Source organism: Glycine max, chromosome 20 (assembly GCF_000004515.6).
Source record: "Glycine max cultivar Williams 82 chromosome 20, Glycine_max_v4.0, whole genome shotgun sequence".
Taxonomy (NCBI): domain Eukaryota; kingdom Viridiplantae; phylum Streptophyta; class Magnoliopsida; order Fabales; family Fabaceae; genus Glycine; species Glycine max.
The window spans coordinates 34,758,889-34,775,132 of NC_038256.2; the positions used below are offsets into that span (position 1 = coordinate 34,758,889).

The window sequence follows — 16,244 nt, forward strand, 5'->3', positions numbered from 1 at the left end:
GCTGGACCTATCATAGTGCCTCAGCGGTCCTCTCCTACATATATCATGCCAGTGTCTTCACCCCAACATTTTGAATTTTACAATTTAATATTTATTCTTTATAATTATTTCTCTACAATTAAATTCCTTTTTAATTAATTTATGTGTGATTGAATTGTCTGTTTCATTTTATTTAAATCATTACTACAATATTTAATTAATTAAATTATTTGCATGTTGGTTTAATTTATTTAAATTCTAAAATTTGTCTAATAATTTAATCTTTGTAAAATTTTACCTATAAATAATTTTTTATAAATGAAATTTTAATTTATCAAGTACTATAAATTTATTATAAAATCTTAATTATATCATGTTATCTATAATTATTAATAATGAGAATTATCATTTTATTATTTTTTTAACAACTGTCCCACTACTTTTTAGGTAATTATTTCCTTTTCTTATTTTTTTAAAAACTTTTAAACCTTTTTTCTTTATTTTATTTTACTTAAAATGTATAGAGAAATATGGAGTATTTCTCTTCTCCTAATAATTACATAATTTAAAATTACATTATATAAACTTAACTCAGTGTACTAAAATTAAACTCTTAATTAACCACACCACCCAAGCTTATTGCATGCCAAATGTTTGACACCTAGCCTCTACTCACTCACCCAAACCCACGGATGAAGGATCCCCCATAACCCTCACACATTTCACTAATCTCTCATTATCTCTCACATGCAAAAGACACTTAGAAGAATTTTGGAACAATTCTCTTCCATTTTGGAGCTGCTGGCCAAGACCACAGGAAGGAGAAGAAGGAGGATTCTTCCCTTGCATGCAAACTTGGAGTGTTCACTACACCAATTCAAGTTACCCTTTCTCATTTTCATCTCCTTGCTTGCTCCTTTTGGGCTTTGGAATAAGGTAAGGAATATTCTTTCATGTGAACTCAAACTCATGGTTGTATTTGAGAGGATTCAGCCATAGTATTACATGCTTGCCCCCATTGGCCATAATTTTCAATTTGCATGTTGAATTGGATGAGTGAAAACCCTTGTGGTAAAATTCTGTTTTGATATTTTGGACGGTGTTGTGAGTGCATTGTCTTTTTATTCATCTATTTGACTCTTCAATTCTTTGAGGAGCCTCTAAATACAAAGGAGATTCTGCCTAATTTTATCAAAATTTTAAACCAAGCTTCCTCTTCAAATTCCAAGTTAAAATATATGAGGCAGTGGCTGTTTTCATGTTTTGGTTTGAACAGGTGATACTGTCTTGAGAGTTTAAGAAACTCTAACCGTTGGATTTTTGTAAAATTTGCTTTAAATTAAACTAGACATAAAATTCTATAACTTTGCTTTTGAGGTCCTGATAAGATAAGCTCAAAATGGAGCTCATCCATAGCATGCAAGTTGACCTATTTGTTTTTGATTTTGAAATTGGCAGTGCTCGATTTTTTCTAAATTATGTAACTGGGTGTTGAACTTCTTGAAAACGTAGTTATCAATACTTGAACTGGAAAAAAAATAAGATTTTAACCATGTATATTAGGTTAATTACAACCTTTGCCTTCTAATTCAAAATGTAATTGCAAAACAGAGTTTAGGTGTTGAAAAAACTGTTTCAAGTCTGAAAAATGACTTTAAAGAAAATTTTGTTGGGAATTGTAGGAAAATAGTTTGGGTGCAAACTTCACCTTGATGAAAATATAATTTTGTTATATTCAATCTGGAAAAAGTAAAACTCAATTTAGTTTTGGGAAGATTTAGAAAATTACAAATCGTTGAACTAGTGTAATTCTGGAATCAAGTCTGTCTTACTTTCTCCTAAAAATTTTAGGAATTTTCGTAGATTTTTGCTAGACAATTGGGATATTGATTTAGAAAACAGAGTTGATGAACTTTGATTCTGTGTAAAACTTGTGTTTTTAAAATCATTTACTATTTTCAATTTAAACATGTTTTCTGTTCTGTTTTTAAAAAATTTTAAGTTTTGAGATTGCTTCTCTATATATGGAAATATATGTCACTTTTAAATGTTTGATTGTAAATGAGATAACCTTACGACTTTTTTCTCAAAAATTTAAATGATAAGTTTTATTTGCCATGTGGTACCAACTTTCGAAATTAATAAAGTTTTAATAATTCTGTAAAATTTCAACTTATATTACGTTTTATTAATTTACAATATTTGAGCAATTAAATGAAAGTCATACGTTTATCAAATTAAAATAAGTTTAAATATTGACTATATATAAATTCAGAATTAGGGTGATACACGTTGCACGATACACATTTGCATATTTTTGTTGGGAAAATATAGAAAGTGATTATAAGTGTTGTTATGATTTTTTTGAGAGATTAAATAGTTAAAATTTATCAAAAAAACTAATTTTAGAAAAATAAATTTAAAAAATTAGGCTTAAATATAATTTCGGTCACTCTATTTTTTTCAAACCACAATTTTGGTTATCTTATTTTAAAATAGAGACTTTTAATTTTTTTATTTTAGAAAATTCACAATTTTGATATAATCCTCAATTTTTTCTATATTAATTTCTTACATTTTAATTAATTAAATAATTTATTGGTGGTAATTTAAATGAATATGTTAGGTATTGAACTAAAATAAAAAAATAAAACAAAGCAAAATTAAGTAAAATAGGTGTACCAAAATTGTATTTAAGTGAATAAAATAATATGAATTGTAAAAAACATGTTTCTTTAAATGCGAAAACAACTAAAATACTTAATGAAAAATCTTCGGGCCCAAATTTATAATTAGAATAAATCATGCATTAAGTCTATGTTTTTATTCATTTTTCTTATTAAATTTAAAATGGTAAAAAATTCTTCAAAAATTTACGTAAGGGAAACGTTAGTAAATAAAAAATGAATAATATTTTATCTACACATTAGACTTAGACATCAGTTTTACACAGTTTCTATATTAGATAATATAAAAATTCAATAAATTAGTTAACCCAAAATGATAGATGATAATAGGCAGGAAGAAAATAAATTTATACCAAATTACCATAATAACAAATTAAAGAAAGTTACTTTCAATCTAATATTCAATATGTTTATATGGTTTCGAATAAACTATTCATTTCCGTTAGTAAAGTGCAAATTTATTACATTATTTTGCAAAAAAAAATAAAATTCCACGAGTTTTATTTTATATATAGTATATAATTTGTATATTAATTAATTTACATAAAAAAAATGTACAAAAGAAAGCTTAATTTTATATAGGTAAATAAAAAGCATCAATAGTTTTTTTTGGTCTTAACTCTTCGATTGAAAAAGGAAGATTGACTAATTCAGTTGGGAGATAATGAATGTTTTTTTTTAATAGGAAAGTGAAAAATTATGAAATGAAAATATTGTTGAAAAATTTACAAAAGATAATGGTGGAAAAGGAAAACAGAGAAATATTTTGTGATCATAAAATGGAGTTAATCTGATGAAATTAAAATGAATTATTTGCTCAAGAATTTAATAGCTTTATCTTTTAAAAGGCAACGGTTATCATTGTCCAAAACTGTTTGCACCTCGAATTATTACTTCCCGCGCCCCATTACATTTCAAATAGTACAATAATTATATGTTGACCGAATAAAAACAATGATTATCTTTACCTGATAAATTATACCGTGCAATTTTTTGGGTAATGTAAAATAAAACTTTTACCGACCTATTTTTTCTATTGTTCTTTTTTATGTTGTTTCATTAAAATAATAATGTATAACAATTATATTAATATTTAATAATAATATTTAATTTTAAAAATCATGAAAATTATATAATTTTAAACAACATGAGAGAAGTCAAATTCATACTTTGACGTCTGACTATGTGTGTATATATGACAAATTAATATAAACACTCAATTAAAAAATAAAAAATAGAGACCTAATTAAAAAATTTATAAAGATATGGGAAGCTAGAGCCTAATTTAAGCAATATTTTAATTGATTTTGAAAACTGTGGAAAAGGAAAATAAAGAAAATGGAAGATTATTGGCGATAGTGGGAGGCACACAAGACATCCATATGCATGAATGGTGTTGGCAGAAATATCCCAAGACTTTAGACTCAAAACAAAACTTGCGTTGCGTGTCCACACCGTCAATATCATATTATTATAATACACTCCATTTCCGGTAATCATGAACATACGTTGATAGCTATTTTTCTCGCTTTCACTTGTCTTTATTTTCACCTTTTTCATCCTTAGCTTATCCGTTTTGTTTTCATTTTCTCCTTTGATTTTCTCTAAACCACAATACAAGTTGTCCAAGTTAGCTATTTAAGCTTCATGATTAGATGCTAGCTGTACTTGGTATTGGTAATGCTAACATTTTTTAATTCTTCAAGCCGAACTTTGTTAGTTTTTTCTTTTCTTTTTTTTTTAAATTGCATGGTTTGAAATTTCAAATAAAAAAAATGATGAATTGGACAGCAAGAGACATTGGAATTTGTTACATCGTATGTGATGTTTAAATACAGATATTCTAACATATTATGGTAAATGAGAATTTTCTAATCTAAATGGCTGTCAATATTACTTGATTGATGCATAAAATACACTCAATACTTATAATTGATTGATATTTACTTTTATAAATAAATTAAATTGTTATTTATTTATTGAATATGTTTAGTTCTGACAAATCAAATAATAAAGATTCTATATTATTTACGTCAGATTTCGAATTATTATGCATAACTAGATATTTTAAAAAACAATGTGTATCATTTTTTTTCTTTTCATTTTTTATGAATAATTATTATTTAGTTAGTTGAAGCAGAAATTGTAATTCTTAAGAATTTTATTAGATATTATTGGATTTTACGTAAGATAATTAAAACTTAAAATAATTGATTGATTCAATAAATATAAAATTTATTTTATTCTTTAATCATACTTGTATAATTTTTCAATAATTTATTTACTTATTCAAGAATCATAATTGATTTATATATTCAGTAACCATACTTAATTAGATAAGAGTTTAATAATAATGCACTAATAAAAAAACCATTTTATACTATAATTCAATCATCTATCATAAATTACATATTCCCTTAATTGTTTTGTCTGCGGTTTCAAAAATTAAAAAAGGTAGTTAATCTTCTCGTTTATTACTTTACATTTTATTTACTATTGTTTTTGTTTTTTACAAGATTATAATTAATTAAGAAAATATTCATTAGTGCTATTTTGAAATTTTAAAATTTCAGATAAATAGAAATATTTTTATTTCAAAGCGATGGGTAAAAAAGAAATATAATAAATAAAAAATATTTTTGGAAATACTAAAAAAACGTGAATAATATAATTACTTTTTTTTATAGTTATTCAAATTTAATAAAATTTGACACAGATAATAAAGGTAATCAACGCTACAATATAATGGTTAAATCAATCGAATCCACATTTTGTATAAACTTGTTGATTTATGTCGACATAATTTGATTCTTACCCATAATAATAATAATTATACGAAGAATATTCTCCAATTGAGAGTATCACTACAAAAAATTTACGATTTAGCATAAGTAATAAGTAGTCGTTAAATCGCGAAAGCTGATGCAGAATCACACATGGCATCTACTATGCATTAGTTTCTCGATATCGTGTTGACCTAAACTTTGATGCTATTTGTGAATTTATTTTTAAAATTTGTGACTGATTATGTGTAGAATTCACAAAACACACTCTAAACCAACATAACTAAGTTTGAAAATAAGTTGAGTTGAATTGAACCAACTTGACTTAATAAGAATTTATTTAGCTCATGGTTTGACTTATGATTCAAGCTCACCAACAATTTTGTTAAGCTAGAAAGCTTAATTCAATTGAAAAGTTTGATTATCTAACATATTTATTTCACGTAGAAAATAAACTTAATTAAAAGAATAAAAGTTAATAAAAAATATTGGGGAAAAATAATAAAAGTGTGTTTCATAATGTTAAGGATAATTTTAGAAAAAACAAAACATAAATTTATGACAAACTTAGTCATACTAAATAAATAAAATATTTTTCTTAATTATTATAAATTAGTTAATTAATTTCTTAAAAAAGAGAGTGGGAGTTAAGTTCGACTCCAACCAATTTAAAACTATCACATAAAACTTAAATGGCTCCTTGTTAACTTCAAACCGGGGCTAGAAAAGTGTCAAAATTTGCGCATTTGGTGGCTAACAAAGGTAAAAGTTAAGACAGACAAACAGTTTTTTTTTTTTTTCTTTGATAAATGGCAAACAAAGAACCCTGAACTTGTAGATGAAAGGTACGTACGTTATATTGTTTTGAAATTGAAACAAGAATGCAATAACAAATAACTTGTCATATGATTTATTTAGAAGCAAGAAAACCTTAATAACCTTGCCATTGCACTAGGCATGGGCGTTAACGTTAAGAGATACGCGGCTGTTGGAGAAGGACCACCGCATCTCAATAACAGCGTCCCATTAGCAACAACACAAACACTAATCTAAACCTAAACTCTTTCTCTCAGCAATCAATCTAAAAACAAACATTATTAGCATTATTCTTTTCATCATCGTCTTCGCGAGACACTCGCATCTGCATCTGCCGCGTCGATCCGCACTACACGCGGCAGCACATCGTCCAACAAATACCCTTTCAATCTTCAATCTCTAATTCTCTATTCTCAAAGTCCAAAAAGCATTCCCGTTTTTTTATTTTCTTTTCTTAAATTTTTCTTGGTCACCAAACTCTCACTTTCTTTCTCTTTCTCACTTCCACTTTCTTCGTTTCTTGTAATTTTTTAATTTTAAAATTGATAATCCAGGCCAGCATTTATTTCTCTCTACTTGACCTTGATGCAATCTATCAGGAAGTCCTTCAAATCTTATGGTTCTTACAACAAACATTCTCGGTTTTCCGGCGCCGGAAACTCTGATTCTGATCACGAGCAGCAGCTCCCCATTCTTCACGACCAAGAAACCCACTGCCACCCTGCCATGCCCGCCGGCGACTACGTCGTCAAAATCAACGAGGACGGAAGCGAGGCCCCCCAGGGCAACAGGATTTGGCGCGAGTCCAGCTACGAATTCTGGAACAACGATGGCGCCACCACCACCGCCGGCGGAAGCGACCAGAGCTTCGATTTCCGCCAGTCGGAGGACCCGCCGTCGCAGCTGATCGGGCACTTCCTTCACAAGCAGCGAGCCTCCGGCGAGATGCAGCTCGACATGGATTTGGAGATGGAGGAGCTGCAGCGCGAAGGCGACGACGGAAAGTTAACGCCGGTGGATGAATCTCCGGTGACTCACCGCGTCTCGAGAGAGCTCAAGGTTTCCTTCGAGGAACCTACCTGCAATGTGAATTTCCTGGAAGCGCAAAACGACGCCGTCAGAAGAAGGCACAGCAAGGACTCGCCGTCGATCGCGGAGTTCCAACGCCCTCCGCAACCGCCCCAACACGACTGTCGCCGGTCTCCCTCGCCGTCGCCAGCCGGCGACGAGGAGGTTGTTCGGTGCACCTCGAACGCTTCCTTCGAGAGAAGCCTTTCCATGCAGAGAAAATCGGCCTTGTTGAAGGCCAAGACGAGGTCTAGGTTAATGGACCCGCCCGAAGAGCCCGACAGAAAATCGAGTCGGGTTCTCAAATCGAGTCAGCTCCTATCCGGGTTTCTAGGGAAGAAGAATGATGAAGAGGATGAGGATCCTTTTTTGGAAGAGGATCTTCCTGATGAGTTTAAGGAGACTCATTTCAGCTTGTGGATTCTTCTCGAGTGGTTGAGTTTGATTTTGATCATTGGGTTGTTGATAACCACCCTTTGTGTTCCCTTTCTTAGGAACAAGGATCTGTGGCAGCTTAGGTTGTGGAAATGGGAGGTTATGGTTTTGGTTTTGATCTGTGGCAGGCTGGTGTCTGATTGGGTTATTAGGATTGCTGTGTTCTGCATTGAGAGGAACTTCCTTTTGAGGAAGAGGGTCTTGTATTTTGTATATGGTGTGAAGAAGGCTGTTCAGAATTGTGTTTGGTTGGGGCTTGTGTTGATTGCTTGGCATTTGTTGTTTGACAAGAGGGTGCAGAGGGAGACCCGCAGCAATTTCCTCGAGTATGTGACTAAGGTGTTGGTGTGTTTCCTTGTGGGGACTTTGGTGTGGTTGTTGAAGACCCTTATGGTTAAGGTGTTGGCTTCCTCTTTTCATGTGAGTACCTACTTTGACAGGATTCAGGAATCGCTGTTTAACCAGTTTGTGATTGAGACGCTTTCGGGGCCGCCTTTGGTGGAGATTCGGAAGGCTGAGGAGGAGGAGGAGAGGCTTGCCGATGAGGTTCAGAAGCTTCAGAATGCTGGGGTTACCATACCCCCTGATCTTAGGGCATCTGCCTTTTCTAATATTAAGAGTGGGAGGTTGAGGAGTGGAATGCTTCCGAAAAGCCCCAGATTTAAGAGTGACAAGTTTTCTCGGCCTCTTTCCAAGAAGTCTGATGAGCCGAATATGATCACTATGGATAACCTGCATAAGCTGAATCCCAATAACATCTCTGCCTGGAATATGAAAAGGTTGATGAACATGGTCCGGAATGGGGCTCTTTCTACCCTGGATGAACAGATTCTTGATAACTCGATGGATGACGAGAATGCCACGCAAATTAGAAGTGAAAACGAGGCGAAGGCTGCAGCTAAGAAAATATTTCAAAATGTTGCTAGACGCGGGTGCAGGTTATCCCTTGATCTGCTGTTTCATACAAATTTTGATAATTGAGGATAACAGCTTATTTCCTTTTTCTCTGTTATCTTATTGCTTTCTGTTTTGCAGGTATATATACCCGGATGACTTGATGCGCTTTATGCGAGAAGATGAAGCTGCAAAAACCATGAATCTCTTTGAAGGAGCGTCTGAAGCTGAGAGAATCAGCAAATCGGCCTTGAAGAACTGGGTGGTGAGAATTAACTAACATAACATATGGAGCTTAATTTGAAGAACTGGAAAGATATATTTACTGTAGTGTCTGAAATGTGTCCTTTTTCTATTCATTGTCTGATTTATTTATTTACTTGATGTTTTTGTTTCATTTTCAATATGGTTCTATGACATTATTTACTTTTGACAAACCTTGACCTATAATAGTGTATTTAACAAAGCTCAGCTGGAAGGGGTTGTAGAAGCCAATTCAGTTCTTAGAACCTGTCTATGTCAGTTGTGCAGATGGTACAGTAATGCACACAAGATTGATTGCATATAATTTAACATGCCATTGTCATTTTTCTACTAATCCTGCTCATTTTTAATTTTTAATGCATGCATGTACTCACATGCTTTGAAAGATCTTTTTGTTATTAATATACATTTTGCATAGAGGTCAGAGTCAATATTTTTATCCTTGACTGGTTTCAATTGATGTTTACATGCAAATCTTTTTGCTTGCTTTTATAGCATGTACAGACCGGTTTTAATTGATCTTTACATGCAACTGTTTATGTTTGCTTATGTAGTATTTACAGCAGTATCTTGCATTTAACTTCCCAGGTCAATGCCTTCAGGGAAAGGAGAGCACTTGCTTTGACATTGAATGACACCAAAACGGCAGTGAACAAACTTCATCGAATGCTCAATTTTATAGTTGCAATTGTTATACTGGTTATTTGGCTCTTGATATTGGAACTTGCCACCACCAAATTTCTTCTCTTTGTGAGCTCACAGGTTGTCGTGGTTGCATTTGTATTTGGAAACACCTGCAAGACCATATTTGAAGCAATTATTTTCTTGTTTGTCATGCACCCATTTGATGTGGGAGATAGATGTGAAATTGATGGGGTTCAGGTAATGTTCATCCATCGACGAGTTTTAAGCAGATTCTGTTTTCATGTAGACATGGCCTAATTCCCCCCTCCACCCCGTTTGCTAACCAATTTCAGATGGTGGTAGAAGAAATGAACATATTGACAACCATATTTCTGAGATATGATAATCAAAAGGTCATCATCCCTAACAATGTCCTTGCTACCAAGGCCATATATAACTATTACCGGAGTCCTGACATGGGAGATGCTATCGAATTCTGTTTACATATATCTACCCCAGTTGAAAAGATTTCACTCATTAAACACAGAATACAAAGGTATGTGCTGAGTAGTGTCTGTCCCAATTGCCGTGTTGTAATTTTTTGTTCTATATCTCTCTGATTGACTGATACTAATAATGACATGACCTCAATGCAGTTACATTGATAACAAGAAGGAGCACTGGTATCCTTCACCTTTAATCGTATACAGGGATTATGACCAATTAAACATGGTGAGAATGGCTATCTGGCCAACTCATAGAATGAACTTCCAAGACATGGGAGAAAGGTTTGTGAGGAGATCCCTTTTGCTTGAAGAGATGATCAAGATTTTTAGGGAGCTTGACATTAATTACCGTCTATTGCCCCTGGACATCAACGTGAGAGCGACTCCTACCACCTCTGATCGTCTTCCACCTAGTTGGGCATCAGTTCCAACTCCAAGTTGAGTAGAAGGAAATTCGGCATTAACTGCTAGGAAGTGCTATATTTTAGCAGGATAGCATATTGTAAAGAGAGGATCTTTTGTTTTTAGATTAGTTTCATACGTACCGAGGTTAGTTTGTGGTAGCTATGATGCCATACCTTGGTTTCTTATGTAGTAGTTTTGTTCAAATGATTAGTATTAATCGCTACCTCGTTTATACTATATACCATATTCAGTCTAAAGTTTCTATATTTCTACCTTTTGTCCTAACATAAGGGAGCTAATTAATTTCTAATCGCTTCTTATGATTTTTGAATTTAAATCGCTTCTTATGTTTGCCATGGTATCTGCTGTAAAAAATATCAATACAGTATAATTTAGTGATTCAATTTTATCGCAAATAATTCTATCCTTGTATAAATAAATGAAATATTATGCTGGTCAAACAGATATGAAGCACGGAATCCACGACGAAACTTATCTCTCACACCGCCGGAAACTTCGCCGGAGTCTTTTGCCATGGCAAGGCCTCCGCTATTCTACCAATCGCCCCGCCAATTCTTCCCTTCTTTGCCGAACCTCTCTTTCGGTCTCTCTTCTTCTAACCACTTCACTTTTCCTTTTTCTCTTTTCATTCTCTATTCTCTTCTCATTCTTTTCCCTAATTTCAGATCTCGCCACGGTGTCTTCTTCGAAGCTCTCGGTTCTCTTCTCTCCTTGCTCCACTCCGGAGCACGAGATGCTTACCGCCAGTTTTTCGTCGATTCCATGTCGCTCATTCAAGGTACCGACAAATTACAATTATGCACTCGATGTCTTTGTTCCAATACTTCAAACCTAGTTATTTCTATTTTCCTCTCTATGATAGACGGATTGATGTTGATTTGTTTGTTTTCACATTCGCAGATATTCTATACGTGTCTTCACTCAGTGTTAATGGATCCTCCAGGTCCAGGGTGACGCTCAAGTGTTTTTCCGATTCCTTCTCTGGAGTTGAAGACCTTCCATCCACCAACAGGCCCGTCGATGGACGTGGTTTATTGATTGACCTCACCGCCCCAACCAGATGGCAACCCTTTGCAACTTGGATTTTGAAGCTTGTCTGTAAAAGTCTAACTGAAGGAACACTCTATGTTGAGGGATTGATCCGTGCGTCCTTTATTTCTGCTGCGTGTTCTCTTTTATGCTATGGGAATGCTGACCTGCATATGGTGTGTGTATTGGTTCGTGAAATTTGGAATTGAGTTTTTTTGCTTCATTTTACTTTAATTATTGTCTGATTATTTGTATCTTTATGGAAGGCGTGCTTTGACTTTGTACATATCATTGGGATGGTCACAAACTATGATGCCATTAGCTACTATCTTGAATTTGGACAAGGGGGGCTTCCTGTTTTCAGGTTTGATTATGTTTGCTTTTTTCTGAAAATAAATTATTCATATAATTGGGCTTTAATAGTAAACTATGGCTATTCTTGTTTAAATCTGTTTCCAAATTCCAGTAGATTCTCACATTTTGATGCATTATATTTAAATTTAGACGACCTTTTGTAAAACTTATTTAAGTATTTAAGATTGTATATTAACAAACATTAGGATGACTCACCTGCAGAAACATGGCTTATGATTCATCGTTGGGTATTTTCCTGAATACACTTTACTCTAGCTGCCCAGAAGATATTGTCAAATTAACAGCTGCTGATTTAGTCAGTGTATTCCTTTAATCGATGCGGAGAACCAAAAGCCAGCAAGTTAAGGTTAATATTGATACTTAATTTCCTTAGAGCAGCTTAGTAAACTGGGAAGCTTTTCATTGATTCCCTTCCCATTCTGGAATTTGATAAATTTGAGGCAGTAAATGGTTCAAGAGGATCTAATAGTATTCCTTTTCAGACAACAAAATAACAAAATTTAAATGACAATTAACGTAAAAGTAGCATAATATGAACATAAAATACGTACCTACTACACAAGTGATAATTAAATCTGAATCAAGCTTCTCGTGATCTTGTGTCATGGTCATATTGAGACATGTGTGTAGTCCACCCCATTGCGTGACTTCTCATGAATCATTTTTTTAGATAAAATTTCCCTCATATAGAAAGGGCAAGGACACTCTGCACTTTTATTCAAGCAACAAACGACATAATTGTTCGATTTGCTTTCAACAACTTTGAAACTTTGATGCACCTTCATAACATATTGTTTGACTGCATTTTTGACCGCATCTTTACTATCAAAATCCATGCCAACATATTATTCTTGGCCAACATTAAAACTCGATGGCATCTCCAAACCACAAATGTCCTCCTCATCAGGATGACTCTAGTTGATATTGTTATAATGCAAAGCATCATTCCAAAATGGATTTTGAATTCCTTGTACACCTAATAGTTCAAAAATAAATTCAAATCATACTTATTTAGCATTAAATACAATTGTCATCAAATGATAAATGTATTCACCTATTTTTTTATAGAGGAAATTATACATTTTGCTGGGTGAACAATTCTTACTGATTGAATCATGTCGGTGACTTCATCGTTTGTATCAGATATACCGTCAATACTATCATCTTCGTCTAAAGACTCTTCAATGTATGAGTTAGACACAAGATAATTATCATCATCATCTTCATCACCATGTAAATTGCTCACATTTCTTAGCGGTTGTGCCTCATTATTAGATAAATTATTTTCACATGATGTAAGAGAATTTGAAAACTTTCGAGCATGGTTTCACCATCTTCGTTATCACAAATTTGTAATGCAACATATTTTCCAGACACTACAAATCTACAACTGATAGCATAAATAATTTCATTATTTTCTAACTTTACCTTATCTCCAATTTTTTTCTTCAAAGTATTGAAACTAATTCTACGTTTAATCTGAATTGCTTGTTTACTGTCTTCAAATATTACACTATCATTCTCTTCATATACCCTTCTATTGAAATACAATAATGTTATAACCGAATTCATGGTGTACCTACAAAAACAATATTTTAAATAATTAATCATAATAAATTCAAAATAATAAAATCTAATCACAAAAAGTCTCTTTACTGGAACTTGACATTAAAACTTTATTCTAAAAACAATTATTAACTTCAAATAAATATGATGGTAGACACTTAAAAAACATGAACGATTTCAAGGTAGTAATTTTAAAGGCAAAATAAACCATGAACGAAGTTAGTATTATAAATAATTAATCTTAACAATAATAACTTCAAAATAAAAAAAAAAAAGATAATTAAAAAATTACTACAAATACATTAAAATAAATATGATGCCAGAAACTTAAAATTATAAATTTAAAAAGGCAGATCAAAGCATCAAAAAACACTTTCAAAGTAGACATTTTAATTACATTACAAAGCATCAACAAAGTTATTATTATAAAGGCACACAACATCAACACCAACCTAATCTAATTAAAAAAATACTACACACTTCATATTGAAATTTTTTTCCGCACTCAACATACTTATTTCAAATAAATATAAATGTCAAAAAAATTTTATTTTAAACACCGTTCAAGTTGAATGCTCATAAATTTTTAACACACACTAACAAACCATGAACATCAACCTAATCTAATTAAAAAAATACTACAACTTCATATTAAAAAAAATTCCACACTCAAAATACTTACTTCAAATAAATATGGTGCTACAAAATTTTTTAATTTTAAACACAGTTGAAAGTACAAGGTTCATCAATTTTTAACACACTAACAAAGCATCAAGACCAACCTAATCTAATTAAAAAAAATACTAAAAACTTTATATTCAAAATATTTTTTCCGGACTCAAAATATTTTCTTCAAATAAACATGATGGCACAATTTTTTTATTATTTTAGACACACTTTTACTTCAACAACAACAACAACAACGCCTTATCCCACTAGGTAGGGTTGGCTACATGGATCAACTTCCGCCATAATGTTCTATCAAGTACCATACTTACTTCTATGACACTTTTACTTCAACCGTCACAAATTTTTAACACAAATGAACAAGCATATCGAATATAAAGCTAATTTAATTAAAAAAATAATAAAAACTTCACATTCAAACTTTATTTCGGCCTAAAAAAATTACTTTAAAAAAAAAATTTGATGCCACAAAATTGTTTGATTGGGAATTTCGAACCTTGAAGGCTAACAAATTTAAACTTCAAGAAGGAAAATTTTGAGGGTTTCAGCAAGTTTTCAAAACACTGAAAAACAAGTTTCAGCAAGTTTTCAAAACATTGAAGCAATTTTGAAGACGCGTTGGACCTATTTAAAGATCCTAAATCGCCAAAGCCAATGGCTACTTCCATTTAGCCTAAATTGCCAAAACCACTGGCTACTCCCATTTAGGCTAACTCGCCAATGCCAGTGGCCACTTCCCTTTAGCATGTACCCTTGCCCTTGCCAACTGAAGAGCCTGAAAAGGCTGAGAAGCCATCGCCCTAGCCTGTAACTCGCCAGTTTGACTGGCTACTCTCCCTTGCATGGCGAAATCGCCAATGGGGCTGGCGATACCAAGGAACCTGTCAGTGGCAGTGGCGTCTTTGCCATGTGTCACAGCCACAACAAACGCGCCAATGGGACTGACGGTTTGCATGGTTTTTGCATGCACTTTACGTAGAAAATAGCACCATTGTTGAATTAGTTTGAAAACAGCCCTATTTGGAAAATAAGTTTGTAAAAGTGCCCCCTTTATGGCAATTTGCCCACACTCGTAACTTGCTTTTCAATCATTAGTCCACTAGGGTTAGATTTATGATCCATTCATGTTCAAATGGTAAGATTGCTTTCCTTCTAGTGAGTTGTCCCTTCTATATTTCACCTCTTCAATATTGTATGTTTTGTTTTTCGTTGAGATCCCACATCTACTATTACATGGAAGTGCATCATTGAAAGTTGTATCTCTTGAATAAAATGATGGAGAAACGAATCCTCTGGTAATCTGTTTTTTTGCTTTTCCCTATCAAACATGCAGGTACTTAAAGAAAGATAATGAGAAGGTTAAGAAATTTCTTCCCATATCTCTTGGTCTATTGTCATGTCTTTATGGATTTAGAAGATCTGTATCTGATTCACATATAAATGAATGCAAATTATTTGTAAATGTGAAAAATGGAAGAACATGTTGGACAGTAGATTGTTTATTGCAAAGTTTCTGCTGTTCAAAATGCAATAGCAATTTTATTTGCAATCTCGATGAGCAGCAAATTCCAATCATTTATTGATCTGTTATGCATGAAGCAAATGCAGATTTTAGTTTGGAATGTACTTTCATTCAACTGCAATCTTTATTTTTTGAACTTCTATATTTGATGAGTCATCAGAAGATGTCCAAATTTCCTGTGAGAGTTATTCATCGGATCCTTGCACATGGAGCCTCTGATATTCTGCTCAAAACAAGGTTTGAGTGGATAAAATGTGTGGGGTTTCTTCTTACTAGCAGGAGATAGGAATTGAGGGAAGCATTTTGCAGATTAGATTCTTTGTGGACGACCATATTTTGAGTTCAATTTTTTATGGAGATGCTGACAAAAGCAAGGAACAAAAATTCCGGGATACAATTAAACATGCCATGACAGTATCGGGTGGTCCACATATATTGGAGACTTTAATGGAATGTACAGCAGAAATAATGGTCGCTGTCAATATAGATAGCAAAGTGTTCTTAAGTTCTCTTATACCGTTGGTTGACCAACTTGATAGCCACACATATGACTCTGAGAATAAATGCATCCAGGGTCATGAAA

General features: G+C 32.8%; 1 protein-coding gene and 1 long non-coding RNA gene across 4 annotated transcripts; both read left to right on the forward strand.

Annotated features, from left to right (window-relative positions):
- Positions 1–586: 586 nt before the first annotated feature.
- On the forward strand, positions 587–11,064 carry LOC100789882 (mechanosensitive ion channel protein 6). Of its 3 annotated transcripts, XR_005890259.1 has the most exons (7): positions 622–915; positions 6,820–8,706; positions 8,804–8,927; positions 9,515–9,808; positions 9,904–10,106; positions 10,207–10,605; positions 10,926–11,064. XR_005890259.1 is itself a non-coding variant. In XM_006605791.4 (6 exons), exons 1-6 carry the CDS (start codon positions 827–829, stop codon positions 10,496–10,498), a joined length of 2,844 nt encoding a protein of 947 aa, XP_006605854.1. In that variant the 5' UTR covers positions 587–826; the 3' UTR covers positions 10,499–10,700. The 3 variants fall into 3 exon arrangements, 2 of the variants coding, with proteins under 2 accessions (XP_006605854.1, XP_014628157.2); XM_006605791.4 differs by lacking the exon at positions 10,926–11,064 and having other exon boundaries at positions 587–915; positions 6,865–8,706; positions 10,207–10,700; XM_014772671.3 differs by lacking the exon at positions 10,926–11,064 and having other exon boundaries at positions 10,207–10,700.
- A 479-nt stretch (positions 11,065–11,543) lies between these two features.
- LOC121174280 (uncharacterized) lies at positions 11,544–12,347 on the forward strand. The gene is made up of 2 exons (XR_005890260.1): positions 11,544–11,875; positions 12,088–12,347. It is a non-coding gene; the product is annotated as an uncharacterized lncRNA (long non-coding RNA).
- The last annotated feature ends 3,897 nt before the right edge of the window (positions 12,348–16,244 follow it).